This window comes from Pituophis catenifer, unplaced genomic scaffold (genome assembly GCF_029215685.1).
Source record: "Pituophis catenifer annectens isolate HBS135680 unplaced genomic scaffold, rPitCat1.0.hap2 SCAF_8, whole genome shotgun sequence".
In the NCBI taxonomy this organism is placed as follows: domain Eukaryota; kingdom Metazoa; phylum Chordata; class Lepidosauria; order Squamata; family Colubridae; genus Pituophis; species Pituophis catenifer.
In genome coordinates this window covers 4,720,495-4,735,891 of record NW_027256888.1, presented here as the reverse complement: position 1 = coordinate 4,735,891, position 15,397 = coordinate 4,720,495, and the positions used below count along the sequence as shown (strand labels likewise).

The 15,397-nt window shown below is 42.8% G+C and overlaps 1 protein-coding gene across 2 annotated transcripts in view; it reads left to right on the top strand.

Moving 5' to 3' along the window:
* KLHL5 (kelch like family member 5) overlaps positions 1 to 14,350 on the top strand; it is a 31,721-nt gene extending 17,371 nt beyond the window's left edge. For both annotated transcript variants that reach the window (XM_070948156.1, XM_070948155.1), the window contains 6 exons: positions 3,492 to 3,678; positions 4,854 to 5,078; positions 6,433 to 6,595; positions 8,864 to 9,076; positions 11,732 to 11,903; positions 13,762 to 14,350. In XM_070948156.1, coding sequence (XP_070804257.1) covers positions 3,492 to 3,678; positions 4,854 to 5,078; positions 6,433 to 6,595; positions 8,864 to 9,076; positions 11,732 to 11,903; positions 13,762 to 13,818 — 1,017 coding nt within the window. In that variant the 3' untranslated portion in view covers positions 13,819 to 14,350. The remainder of the gene's footprint in view (positions 1 to 3,491; positions 3,679 to 4,853; positions 5,079 to 6,432; positions 6,596 to 8,863; positions 9,077 to 11,731; positions 11,904 to 13,761) is intronic.
* Positions 14,351 to 15,397: the final 1,047 nt, after the last annotated feature.

Sequence of the window (15,397 nt, the reverse complement as noted above, 5' to 3'; positions counted from 1 at the left end):
GTTGTTGTTGGTGTTATCATCATCATCATCATCATCATCATCATCATCATAATCATCATCATCATCTAGATTTGTTCTGTGGCCCAGTAGATTGAAACAGACTTCCAAAGAGCCAGTTACTGATAGTTATAATTTTACATAAATTGTTCCAGGCTGTAGAATCTTAAAATGCCAAACTATGCCAGTGACTGTGATTAATGGGAAATATTATTGAACCCTACTGGCATGAAAGTTTTGTATATACTATCAGAGAAGGGCAGGCAGAACCTAGGGCAGAGTCAAGAGAGGAACCAGCCTGAGAATGATTCTTAAGTCCCTCTTAAATTTCGTTGACTCTTATCTAAAACCAATTTAATTCTGACCGTTAGTTGATTCTTATGTATAGGCGGTCAGGCCTGGAAGCCATCTTTTTTATTGGATCTTCAGGCCTGCCACATTTACTAGTACTGTGGGAAACTGGGAGGGAGAATTGTATGGAGCCAGATGTCAGCACTCCAAACTATGTTCATTCCAGTGCTGACATAAGGAGGAGAAGAGGGGGCAGCTGGCAAGAGGACGCTTGGCTTTTCTCCTATTTATTTTCCCTGAAGATAATATCCCCTAGGAGATGCGATGGGAGGGGGAACATTCCTGGGAGCTGAAGTAGTAGATATGGGGAGAGTGATTTGGAAGATGGCCAATGAGACGCAGAGAATTGGGGAACGGAAAGGGAAGGTTTGGGGTCAGGAAGTCAGTGTTGGCTACGATGAGTCGGGGACAGATTGTCGTGCTTAATAAATGAAAGATTTCATCAAAGACTATTTGTTTGGAAATGCAATTTATTTGAGACGACACCGAAACCTGACACCAGGGTGATATATAGTCATATTAAAATTCCTTTCTCAGAAAGTCAAGGACATCCTGCCCTGCACCTGGACGGCTGGAACTGGGAGGCATCTCCAGTTGGGACGGTGCTTTGATTGGACCATGTGATGGACATCTTGGTGTGGGGCAGGGACTTGAACATTCCTTTGAGTGGGGAAAACCTGGAAGCTTTCAGATTCGGTTTTCCCAGATGTGCCTGTTGTGGTTCACCAGCGGCCTGCCGGAGCTGGCAGCAGAGTCAGACAGTGAGGAGGCTGGGGAGGAACATGGGCCAGTCCTGGAGTCTAGGGAAGGCTCGCACAAGGGCTCTGCGTCGGAGGCAGAGATGGGGCCAGGACCATCTGGGAGTGATGCGTGGACTTCGGAGCCTCTAGAGTTGGACAGCAGAGAAGTAGAGGAACAGGAGGAGCCTGTTCCTAGTATGCGCATGCACAGAGCTGCCAGAAGGCAAGAACAGTTAAAACAAAAGGGACGACTCAGGAGTAAGGCCTGGAGATGATTGGCCCCTCCCATAATGCTTAAGTGAGGAGCAAAGGCACGTGGGCCCTTTGCAGGAAAGCAATGTTGTTAATTCTGTTCCCAGTTGGCATCTCTGTTTGATTCTGGACTCTGTGTGGCTTTGCCAAGTAGGTCTTTGGCAGGGTGTCAAGGGAGATAAAGTTTGATGATTATCCCGAAGGACTTCTCCCAAAGGACTTTTTGCAACTAATTGGGACTCAGCTGTGAATGAACGTAATTCACAGCCGTTGCAATAAAAGAGGTTTTTGGGACTACTCTTGTGTTTTAATGACTCAGGAAGCCTAGGTCACAACAGTGCCAATATGACATCTCTAATGAAATGGAACTTTGAGGAAACTCAAGCCTCGGAGTTTTCTTTCAGCTTCCAGGATTCAGCCATGGATCATCCTAACTGGAAGTTAATGTGCAGCCCCAATTCTTAGCGCCTGACACAGTCCCACACTCAAAAGTCTGCACCATGGTTTCATTGTCATGTATATTCACTTTGGAGGAAAAAAAATGGTCACAATCCTGAGCGTCTGTCCACCTAGAGCGTGATAGTCCAAATAACTAAAACGAATGGCTCCCTTTTCTAGGTCAGCCTTAAAATTAATGACAAACCAGCTGCCATCTTGCGTGCATGGCGATCAGTTGTAAAACAGTGGTTTAACATGGCACGCTCAGAAAAGTGCAAAAGTTCTATGGATTCGTTATTAATCTGTCAGATCCGGTTCACTGAATTCGTTTTCGTCTTGCTCTGTGTGAACCAAATGTAATGCTCATGCTTTTGAGCTTAAATCAAAAATTGAATTTTAAAATTTGGAGAGGCTGTGCATGGGGATGCAGTTAGAATTTGAATTAGAAAGGAAAAACTCCAAATCCACTATGACCCTTATTGGTTGATATTGGTCTGTTTTTGTTTCTTATCTAACAGAACAATTATGATTATATAGTATACCGTGTTTCCCCAAAAATAAGACCCTGTCTTATATTTTTTTTGAACCCCGAAATAAGTGCTTGGCCTTATTTTCAGGGAGGTATTATTTTTGGGGCGCGTGGAGCAAGACAGGACTCCTGTTGCATCTTACCTGATTTCCAGCTTTGTCTCCCTAACTCTAACCAGAGGAAATGGCAGTGACCCGCTGCGCATGTGATTAAATATTTTCAGGGAGGGCTTATTTTCAGAGAAGGCTTATTAGTTTAGCCTCTCTGGTGCAATCCATAACAGAAAGTATGCTTTATTGCTTTATTGAATCCATAGAATCTATGGATTCTAAATTTGCAGCAGTTACAAGCACATAAAGCGCAGAACTGGATAGCAGTAACGCATAATTTCTAAATTCTACATGTTTATTGCAGTGTTAGTTAACCTGGCTGCAGTACAAATACTTTGTGGGAAAGTTTCATCTAACAGAGCAATTGCCACTTCGGGTAAATGGATTTTTATCCTAGAGAAAATAGTTAAAGCCTGCTTTGATGTACGAAAGCTAAAATTTTTAGTACTAGTGCTTGTCCTTTTTATGCCCTGATTATTGCAAATCATTTATTAAGCGTACATATTGATGATAGGTTAGAAGAGATGATATCCACAGTGCCAAATTACCGTATTTTTCGGAGTATAAGTCATACCGGAGTATAAGACGCACCTTAGTTTTTGGGGAGGAAAATAAGAAAAAAGCTGATTGGCAGGTGGATCGGCCTCCTCCCGGAATACCCCCAATCAGCTGTTCCCAGAGGTGAATTTTAGCAACAGGTTCCTTGGTTGTGAGTTCTGTGCCTTGCTTTTTTTTTTTCTGCCTCTGAAACTTTCAGAAAAAACTTTCTTTTCTGCCTCCGAAAGCCTCCAAAACAGAGTTTCAGAAAAAAAGCCTCTGAAGCTCTGTTAGGGGGCTTCTTTTCTGAAGCTCTGTTTCTGATGCTTTTTTCAGCCTCTGAAACCTCCCTTTGAGAAGCTGGGTGGGGCTACATTCGGAGTACAAGACGCATCCAGATTTTCACCCTCTTTTTTGGGGGGAAAAGGTGCGTCTTATACTCTGAAAAATACAGTAATTTGCATTTCATGCTGACTTATTCCTGATCCACTATTACGGTTTAGCAATTCTGCACGTTTTATTTTTCCTTTTGTCTAGTTTCTAGCCGACATGGAAAACAATGTACTCTTCAGAGATGACATTGAATGTCAGAAACTCATCATGGAAGCGATGAAGTACCATTTGTTGCCAGAGAGAAGGCCCATGTTGCAAAGCCCTCGCACAAAGCCTAGAAAATCTACTGTGGGCGTCCTGTTTGCAGTGGGAGGCATGGATGCTACTAAAGGTATATTGGTTTATAATAAAAATTTAAAAACTAATCCATCGTACGGGGAGTCCTCAACTTAACAACAGTTCATTTGGTGACCGTTCAGAGTTACGGCACTTGCGACCATTTTTCACGCTGAACGACCATCGCAGCATCCTCAGGGATGCTGTGATTAAAATTCGGACGCTTGGCAGCTGGCTCGTATTTATGACGGTTACAGCGTCCCCGGGGTCATGAAGTCGAGCACTTTTGCGACCGTCCGACGAGCAAAGTCAATGTGTAAATCAGATTCACTTAACAACCGTGTCACTAACGCAGGGGTGTCAAACTCCAGGCCCGGGGGCCGGAACTGGCCCGCAGGGTCCTTAGATCTTGCCCAGGGGGCCACTCTGGAAACAGCAAAGAATCAGCTTGCAGTGCCTCTGCCAACAAAAATGGAGCGTGTGGCCCTCCCGAGCTCCGTTTTCGCTGGCAGAGAGTTGCAGGAGGCCGTCGCTGTCGAAAACGGAGCTGGGGAGCCCGTTTTTGCTGGCAGAGTGCTCAGTCCATCACAGGCACCCCCAACATGAATGACCTCGAGCTGGTCACACCCACCCTGGCCAGTGGTGAAATCCAAATTTTTTTGCTACCGATTCTGTGGGCGTGGCTTGGTGTGGCTTGGTGGGCATGGCAGGGGAAGGATAATGCAAAATCTCCATTCCCACCCCACTTTGGGGCCAGCCAGAGGTGGTATTTGCCGGTTCTCAGAACTACTCAAAATTTCCGCTACCGGTTCTCCAGAACCTGCTGGATTTCACCCCTGACCCCGGCCCCCCGAGGTCAAACACAATCCTGAGGCGGCCCTCAATGAAGCTGAGTTCGACACCCCTGCACTAACGTAACAACTCCAAGGATTCATGTAAGAAATGTGGCAAGAAAGGTCGTGAAAAAACTCACTTAACAAATGTCTCACTTAAGAACACGAATTTTGGGCTCAGTTATGGCCATAAATTGAGGCTACCTGTACTAATTGGTATAATCACCTGTACGGTTCAAGTATAAATAGAAGTCTCAGTTTGGGTCAGGCCTATTTAATTAGTAAGACTATCCCTAACCTTCTGCATGGAGTCCTACCTGTTTCATTTGCGTAGAACTGCTATTATTGTTCCAAGAACTCCTTTTTTTAAAAAAAAACATATTATACTGTTATTAAGGAGCGACCAGCATTGAGAAATACGATCTCCGAACCAATATGTGGACTCCTGTTGCAAATATGAACGGGAGAAGGTTACAATTTGGAGTCGCCGTGTTAGACGATAAATTGTACGTCGTCGGAGGTAGAGACGGACTAAAAACACTGAATACTGTGGAGTGTTATAACCCCAAGACGAAAACATGGAGCGTGATGCCACCCATGTCAACTCACAGGCATGGGCTTGGTATGTATAAATATTTGCATTTCTTGTTTTTTAAAAAAAAAGTGTTATGAGTTGAGCTCTTACCAGATTAACTCAAGCAAGCGATTCCAATGTTTTATTTGTGGGTTCGTTGTTGGGGGCGGGGGAGATTAACTTTAAAACTGTTAAATAATGTTAGTTATATTGGTGGGTCTCAATTTAGAGCCCATACATTCATATATAGGGATGCGGTGGCTCAGTGGCTAAGATGCTGAGCTTGTCGATTGAAAGGTCGGCAGTTCAGCGGTTCGAATCCCTAGTGCTGAGTAATGGGGTGAGCTCCCGTGACTTGTCCCAGCTTCTGCCAACCTAGCAGTTCGAAAGCAGGTAAAAAATGCAAGTAGAAAAATAGGGACCACCTTTGGTGGGAAGGGAACAGCGTTCTGTGCGCCTTTGGTGTTTAGTCATGTCGGCCACATGACCACGGAGACGTCTTCAGACAGCGCTGGCTCTTCGGCTTTGAAACGGAGGTGAGCACCGCCCCCTAGAGTCAGGAACGACTAGCACGTATGTGTGAGGGGAATCTTTACCTTTAAATTCATACTAGTAGGAGCAAACTTTCCCACTTACAGCAAGAATCTGCTCCCATTCAACTATCTGTGGCTAAATTCCTTTTCTTTCAAATATCTTACATTATTAACTTTTAACGGGCGCCCTGGTGGCGCAGAATGCAGTATTGCAGGCTAACTTTGCCCACAGACTAGAGTTTGAGCCCGACGGAGCTCAAAGGTTGACTCAGCTTTCATCCTTCCCAGGTCAGTAAAATGAGGACCCGAATTGTTGGGGGCAACATGCTGACTCTATAAACCAATCAGAGAGTGCTATATAGCATTATGAAGCATTATGAGTGGTGCGGTGGCCTAGAGGTGGAACTCTTGCCTCACAATCAGGAGGCTGTGAGTTTGAAACTAGGTAGAGGCAGATATTTCTCTCTCTCTGGGTGCAATGAGAATAATATCTGCTGAACAAAACTCCGCATTGGTGACAGGAAAGGTATCCGGCCAGTAAACACTCAGCTCCATTCAATTGCCCAGATTCCACCCCGCAAGGGATTATGGAATCATTAAAAGAAGATGATATATGTCTTAAGTGCTATTGCTATGAAGCGTTTTGAGTAATAACCCAACATTATGAATGTTAAACTTACTTGATGTCTCATGTTATTTATATCCTACTTGAGAACTAAGTTGTGGAGACAATATTCCTTGCAGGCATGTGCATCTCCCTGGAGAGATTTTTATGTTCTCTGAAAACTTCTATGAAAATATAGAGATCTGGTTTTCGCTTCAAGAGTGGTCCAGAAACGAGCAATTTGTGATGTTTGCTTTCTTTGAAGGAGTAGCAGTATTGGAAGGTCCGATGTATGCTGTGGGAGGACACGATGGTTGGAGCTACCTGAACACAGTCGAAAGGTGGGATCCACAGGCCCGTCAGTGGAACTTCGTGGCCAGTATGTCAACTCCAAGGAGTACAGTGGGTGTAGCAGTACTAAGTGGAAAGTAAGTACAGACAAACCAAAAGTTAAGGCTTTCTCATATAGGTAATCCTCGACTTACGACCAGAATTGAACCCAAAATTTCTGTTAGTAAGTGAGACAGCTGTTAGGTAAATTTTGCCCCATTTTGCAACCTTTCTTGCCACAGTTGTTAAGTGAATCACTGCAGATGTTAAATTGGTAACACGTTTTTTTTTTAAATGAATCTGACCTCCCCTTTGATTTTGCTTGTCAGAAGGTCACAAAAGGGGAATCACGTGACACCTCCCCCCCCCCCCGCCCCGGGCACACTGCGACCGTCATAAATATGAACAGGGTTGCCAAACATCCAAATTTTGATCACATGACCACGGGGCTGCTGCAACACTTTTAAGTGTGAAAAACCGTCGTAAGTTACTTTTTTCAGTGTTGTAACTTTGAACGGTCACTAAATGAATGGTTGTAAATTGAGGACTACCTGCATTCTTATTGCTCTTGTCAGAACTTCTTACTGAAACACTAAGTATGCTCTGTTTCCCTGAAAATAAGACCCAACCAGAAAATAAGCCCTAGCATGATTTTTCAGGTTGCTCGTAATTTAAACCTTACCCGCAAAATAAGCCCTGGTTAAGATTGTCAGCCAGACGGCTGCATTTAGTACCGTATTTTCCCAAAAATAAGATCTAACTGGAAAATAAACACCTAATGCGTCTTTGGGAGCAAAAATTAGTATAAGACCTGGTCTTATTTTGGGGAAAACACGGGTTTTGATTACTGCTACGTTAAGCACTAATCATAACTATAATTTATGATAAATGTTTTAATACTGCTTCATGTACATTGGAAACCCACAAGTTTGGGAATATCGTATGGAATCAGAGGAAAATTGGTGGAGGGAAAGAAAAAAGCCCAATCCCTTTGTATTTAGTTGCCAAATGAACAGATTCTACTCCATGAATAGTTTCCACTTCTGAATTATCTGTGGAGCGATGCCTGAAAAATTTTTGCTTTCCAATCCAAAATTTCCCTTTGTTCAGTCCCGTATTGAAGATCTCTGGAGTCTCACAACACTCGGCTAAATTTTTTGTAGATGATTGAAAGCAAGTTATGGGAAACCACGCATGATAAACTGCTCCAATTTCAAGTTTATACTCCAGCTTTGGTGATAATGATCTCACTCGCACATTTTCCTTGATAAGATATTAAAGGCTGATCTTAATCAACAGAATAAAGAATTATTAGAAAACAGGAAAGGTTGCTCCATCCTGATGAATGTGACCTGCGAAACATTTGCAATGTTGTTTTTCAGACTTTTCAAACTTTCACTTTATTATTATTATTATTATTATTATTATTATTATTATTATTATTATTATTATTATTATTATTTATTGGTTAATCTTTAGTGAGATTCACAGCCTTTGAGGCTGGTTAATAGCTCAGCAGCTCGAGTCCTAACCAAGGACCTAGGAACTGTTAAGGTATCGTCGGAGGATGTAAGCTGTTCCGAGTAAGGTGGTTTTTTGTAGAGTCAAAATGTTCAAGTCCGGCAAATTTAGAATTTCTAAATAGCGGGGTAGCCCTTTGGGTATTGCTCCGAGGGCTCCAATTACAATCGGGACAACACACGATTTCTTTTTCCACAGTCGCTCAACTTCAATTTGTAAGTCCCGGTACTTTGTGATTTTTTCTTGCTGCTTCTCTTCAATCCGTGCATCACCAGGTATTGCAATGTCAATGAACCATACTTTTTTCTTTTCAACTATTGTTATGTCAGGTGTGTTGTGGACCAAGTGCCTGTCAGTCTGGATCCTGAAGTCCCACACGATCTTGAGTTTCTCATTCTCTAAAACTTTCTCAACCTGATGTTCCCAGTGGTTTTTGCTGTACTCAAATCCAAACTTCTGGCACAATTTCCAGTGAATGATCTTAGCAACACGGTCATGGCGTTGTAGGTAGTCAGTTTGTGAAATTTTGCTGCACCCACTGATCAGGTGGTCGACTGTCTCATCTTTCTCATTGCAGAGGCGGCATTTGCTGTTGGTGGTTATTATATTATTATATATATTATGGTTATTATATTATATTATTATTATTATTATTATTACTATTATTATTATTATTATTATTATTATTATTATTATTATTATTATTATTATTATTATTATTATTATTATTTTCCTGCAACAGTTAGAAGTAATTCAGCATTGGTTTGAGCTTTTTCTCATTCTGTTGTGCCTGGAAACGGATAGCTAATGTTAACTTCTCTTAACATTTCTATGCATGTTCACAGGCTCTACGCGATAGGCGGCCGAGATGGAAGTTCTTGCTTGAAGTCCGTAGAATGCTTTGACCCGCACACGAACAAGTGGACGCCCTGCGCTCAAATGTCTAAACGAAGGGGAGGCGTGGGAGTAACGACCTGGAATGGCTTCCTGTATGCTATCGGGGGTCACGATGCACCAGCTTCTAACTTGACATCAAGGCTGTCCGATTGTGTAGAAAGGTACGATCCAGGGGTGAATTTATTTATTATTTATTTAGCGTATGGCTGGTCACACACAGTATTAAAACACTTCATTTTTATAGGTTAAAACCAGTGGTGGGTTCCTCCCGGTTCGGCCGAGCCGGTAGCAGTGACGATATGACGTCACCGAACCGGTTCTCCCCCCCCGCCCTCCCACCCCCCCACCCCCCCACGTTATTCTTACCTTTTATTTGGTCCCACCCCCAATCTATTGCTGCCTCTTGAGTCCCAGCTGATGACTAGAGGGAAAAAACCTGTTTAAACTCTTGCCGCTGGGCTTCAAAGGGCCGCCCTACAGCTGATCAGTGTTAAAAGCAAACAAATGAGTCGGGTCGTAAATGCACTGGTCGTAAGTGCGAGGACCTTCCAGAAATGACTCTTCAGCCCTCTGAGTAGTCCCTATACACATAGCCATGGCCACCCGGTCACATGACCAGCTAGCCACGCCTACCTAGTCACATGACCTCCAAGCCACACCCACAAAATAAGCCACACCCACAGAACCGGTAGTAAAAAAATTTAGAACCCACCCCTGATTAAAACAATTAAAACAATTAGAAAAAAAGCAGTAAGAAAACCTAAGAGGAAAACAGAAATAACATTTCAGAGTTTAATGTCGAGTTTGGAGATCCAGTCAGTAGCTGTCGTTGTTACGCAGAAGAAGTCCCTAAAATCTCCTGGATACCTTCTGTTAGAGCATTCCCTCACTATATGTTGGATAGTCTGTTGGGGGCCCCCGCAATCGCATTGTGCTGGAGGTGTCTTTCCCCATTTATACAAGGAGTCGGCACACACCCCATGAGTCATTCTAATTCTATTCTATGTCACCCATATGTGTTGGGGCAGATTAAATCCTGGAGGTATACTATTAGGATTAATATGCTCAGAAATATCTTGGGGGGAATAGCTACTTCACGCTTCCATCCACTTTTCACCAGGGGTGAAATCCAGCAGGTTCTGACAGGTTCCAGAGAACCGGTAGCGGAAATTTTGAGTAGTTCGGAGAACCGGCAAATGCCACCTCTTGCTGGCCGCAGAGTGGGGTGGGAATGGGGATTTTGCAGTATCCTTCCCCCAGGAGTGGGGAGGGAATGGGGATTTTGCAGTATCCTTCCCCTGCCACGCCCACTAAGCCACGCCCGCCACGCCACGCCCACAGAACCGGTAGTAAAAAAAATTTGAATTTCACCCCTAGTACGATCGCAATAAATTGTTAACTTCGCTTAAGCTCGAAAGTTTGACAACAGTCGTGGTGTGGGTAAACTTAACAGTTGTTGTTTCAACCATTGAGTTGTGTCACTCAAAGGTTACTTGTCCGCTTGTATAGACAGTTTTCCACTTACAACAGTTCAAAGTTTACCATTCAAAGTTATAGCATCGCTGAGAAAAGTGACTTACGATCGTTTTCCACGCTTAATGACCGTTGCAAGTATCCTCTTGGTCACGTGATTGAAATTTGGATGCTTGGTTCATCTTTAGGATGGTTGCGGTGTCCCAAGATCAGGGAATCCCCTTTTTACGACCTTCTAACGAGCAAAGTTGACGGCAAAGCCAGATTCCCTTAACAACAACTGCAGGGATTCCCTTAACTGTGGCAAGCGAGGTTGTAAAACGGAGCAACATTCACTTAGCAAGTGTCTCACGTAGAAACAGAAATTTTGCCCTCAGTGGTGGTCATAAGTCGAGGATTCCCTGTATGGTGGAATCATGTTTTTGACACAGCGCGCCTGTGCGCAAGGCACACACGAGCGAAGGGAGCGTGTGCACCTGCGCACTCAAAATTTTTGATTCTGGGCGAACCGGTTGTTAACTTATGTGAAACCCATCTCTGCATATGAGGGTGGATAAAAATCAATGATTTTTTTTAAAAAAATCAAAAAAATCAGATTTTTTTGATTTAAATCGGATTTTTTTTTTATTTTTATCAAATTCATTTTAATAAAATGCTTTTGGAGTAAAAAAATATATCTAAAGATAGTTTTCTATTTAAGATACGTAAATAATTTAGTTTATTCAGCATGAAATGGAGCTTAGTTATGTAGCATGAGGCTGTATATTCTGCAATATTGGGACTCTCGGTGAGTCAACAGTGGGTCAAAGGAGTAGCAGAGATGACAGTTGCTCTTTAAAAATTATGATTTAAATCGAGTTGATTTAAATCAAGCCTCTTTACTAGTGATTTAAATCACTAATTCACCCTGCTGCATATTTCTCTTAGCAACCTAAATTTTGGACTCAATTGAGTTAGTTGAGGACTACTTGTAACTACTTGATTTTAACAAGGACATTTTAAATTGATTGTTTTTAGTAGTTTTTTTTTTATTGTATTTTATTTAGTAGTTTGTTTTTATTTTTAGTAGTTTATTTTTTATTGTTCTTTAATTCTGTGAGCCACCCCGAGTCCTTTGGGAGAAGGGCGGCATATCAGTATAATAAAATAAATAAATACATAAATAAAATAAACCCCTTCCCGTGGGAACCAGAGGGGGTTTCCAAGACTTTACCTTTCGTTGGATCATTATTTCACAAAAATCAAAATGGGTTTCAGGGGAGCAATATAGAAACACCCGCAGAGATTTTGGTGGCAGTTCTTCAATGACATAAAATGGAAACTTGCTTTTTTTTTAAAATCAGATACGATCCCAAAACAGATGTGTGGACTGCTGTGGCATCCATGAGCATCAGCAGGGACGCGGTGGGAGTCTGCCTTCTTGGAGATAAGCTGTATGCTGTGGGAGGATATGATGGACAAGCCTACCTTAATACAGTCGAATCGTACGACCCTCAGATAAATGAGTGGACACAGGTAATGTGGAGGTTAAGAGAGCTGACCAGCACCTCTGAGATTGTGAGGGTCTTTGGTTGTATCTGAGCTTCGTTGTTTCATTACCAAACTATGTAACACCATCAGTGCTGGGAGGGAGTGGGCAGAGTTTGAACTTGGCATTTTGTTTCTTTTAATTTAAGTTTTTTTAAAAAAAATATTTTTGCTTCTTTTTTCCATTTTGTATTATTACCGGTTGTCCTTCACTTACGGCCACAACTGAGCCCAACATTTATGGCGCTAAGTTTGACATTTGTTAAGTGAGTTTTGCCCCATTTTTACGACGTCTCTTGCCGTCGCGGCAGTTGTTAAATTAGTCATTCGGCTGTTCGGTGAATCCGGCTTCCCGCTTGACTTTGCTTGTCAGAAGGTCGCAAAAGGGACACTGCAGCGGTCATAAATACGAGTCAGTTGCCAAGCATCCAACATTTGGCACGTGATGGCACAGTGGGCCCGGTAGGCCCATTTTTCACTCTCCCCAGGCTCCAGAGACTTTCTTGGAGCCTGGGGAGGGCGAAAACTGCCTCCCCCCCTCCCAGAGGCCCTCCGGAGACCGGAAACGGCCCGTTTCCTGACTTCCGGTGGCCCCGGAAGGCCCGAAAATCAGCTGAGCTAGGGCAACGCTTGCGTGTCCGTGATATGGCTCCGCGTGCCACCTGTGACACGTGTGCCATATGTTTGCCATCTGGGGTCTAGATTCTTCTTAAAAACCTCCAGCGATGGAGCGTCCACGATTTTTGAAGGCTCTCTACATGGGGCTCCCCTTGAGGTGTACTCGGAGGCTCCAACTGGCGCAGAGTGCGGCCGCGCGGGTGGTTATGGGAGCGACGTGAAGCTCCCATGTAACACCTCTCCTGCGCGAGCTGCACTGGCTCCCGGTGATTTTCCGAATGCGCTTCAAGGTGCTGGTTATCACCTTTAAAGCGCTCCATGGCTTAGGACCTGGTTATCTACGGGACCGCCTGCTACCACCAATAGCCTCCCACTGGCCAGTGCGCTCCCATAGAGAGGTGCTCCTCCAGGTGCCGTCGGCCAAACAATGTCGACTGGCGGCCCCTAGGGGGAGAGCCTCCTCTGTGGGGGCACCTACGATCTGGAACGAGCTCCCCCCGGAGATACGGAGAATCCTGGATCTGCGCACCTTCCGTCACGCGCTTAAGACTTTTTTATTTCATCAAGCTGGCCTGGCCTAAATCCTCTCCCCTTTTTAAATGTAAATTTTAATTTGTTTTAAATTATGGGGTATTTTAAATTCAGCCAAATTATTTAATTCGTTTTTTATTTGATTTTAAATTTTTGTATTTATGTGTTTTTATCTTGTGGCTGTTCACCGCCCTGAGTCCTTCGGGAGAAGGGCGGTATAGAAATTTAATAAAATAAAATAAAATAAAATAAAATAAATAAAATAATAAAATAAAATAAAATAAAATAAAATAAAATAAAATAAAATAAAATAAAATGAATAAAATAAATAAAATAAAATAAAATAATAAAATAAAATAAAATAATAAAATAAAATAAAATAAAATAAAATAAAATAAAATAATAAAATAAAATAAAATAAAATAAAATAAAATAAAATAAAATAATAAAATAAAATAAATAAAATAAAATAATAAAATAAAATATAGATAGATAGATAGATAGATAGATAGATAGATGATAAATAAATAAATAAATAAATAAATAAATAATAAAAGCTGTTCCACCAAAAAGCTTTTTTCCAAAATATTTGCGAATCGTATTGATCATTTTGTCCTTGATTCTTTTTTTTTTTAATTCCTATTTATTTTATTTTTATTTTTATTTTATTTATATTTATTTTATTTCCCTATTTCAGGTTGCACCATTGTGCCTCGGAAGAGCTGGAGCTTGTGTCGTGACTGTCAAACTTTAGTAGCGAAACCATTTGCCTCTCCTGTAGACTCTTTGGTGATTTCACATCAAATTCTTAAAAGCGTAAACGCGTCAGGTACTGTGTATCTCCGCAAGGCAAAGAGACTGACCTTAAATCTATTTGTATAAAGGATTTTTTTTTAAAACGACCAATATTGTGCACTTTTAAAAGAAAACAACTCAAGAGTAATGCAGTTTATGTACACGTCTGTATGTCTTGGAAATGGAAATACATTACGGATAAGATAGCATGTTTGAAGTACAGAAACCAGGAGGGGAAAAAAAAAGACACTCCTTTTGATTGTTCTGGAGGCAGGAAAGGAAATTTTGTTGTAATTGTTTGGTCTCTCGCCACAGCTTTGCAATTTCCTTTATGTCCTTTTGCAAGATGCTTACAGTAGTGGCCAAAATTGTGGAAATCTTTTGGGAAAATGAGTGAGAATGAGCCGAGGTGGCGCAGTGGTTAGAGTGCTGTACTGCAGCTAGTTCAGCAGATCAACGGATCAAATCTCACCGGCTCAAGGTGGACTCAGCCTTCCATCCTTCTGAGGTGGGTAAAATGAGGACCCAGATTGTTGGGGGCAATATGCTATTTAGCATACTGTCTTTAGTGTAAGCCACCCAGAGTCCTCGGAGAGTGGGCGGCATAGAAATACGAATAATAAATAAAAATAAAAGTGTATTTTCTAAAACGAGCTAATAACACCACTTTTTTTGGTGTAGTATCAGTGGTGGGATTCAATTTTTTTTACTACCGGTTCGGTGGGCGTGGCTTGGTGGGCGTGGCGTGGTTTGGTGGGTGTGGCAGGAGAAAGGATACTGCAAAATCCCCCATTTCCACTCCACTCCAGGGGAAGGATACTGCAAAATCCCCCATTTCCACTCCACTCCAGGGGAAGGATACTGCAAAATCTCCATTCCCACCCCACTCCAGGGGAAGGATACTGCAAAATCTCCATTCCCACCCCACTCCAGGGGAAGGAAACTGCAAAATCTCCATTCCCACCCCACTCCAGGGGAAGGATACTGCAAAATCTCCATTCCCACCCCACTCCAGCGGAAGGATACTGCAAAATCTCCATTCCCACCCCACTCCAGGGGAAGGAAACTGCAAAATCCCCCATTTCCACTCCACTCCAGGGGAAGGATACTGCAAAATCTCCATTCCCACCCCACTCCAGGGGAAGGATACTGCAAAATCTCCATTCCCACCCCACTCCAGGGGAAGGAAACTGCAAAATCTCCATTCCCACCCCACTCCAGGGGAAGGATACTGCAAAATCTCCATTCCCACCCCACTCCAGCGGAAGGATACTGCAAAATCTCCATTCCCACCCCACTCCAGGGGAAGGAAACTGCAAAATCTCCATTCCCACCCCACTCCAGCGGAAGGATACTGCAAAATCTCCATTCCCACCCCACTCTAGGGGAAGGATACTGCAAAATCTCCATTCCCACCCCACTCTAGGGGAAGGATACTGCAAAATCTCCATTCCCATCCCACTCCAGGAGGAAGGATACTGCAAAATCTCCATTTCCATCCCACTTCAGGGGAAGGATACTGTAAAAACTCCATTCCT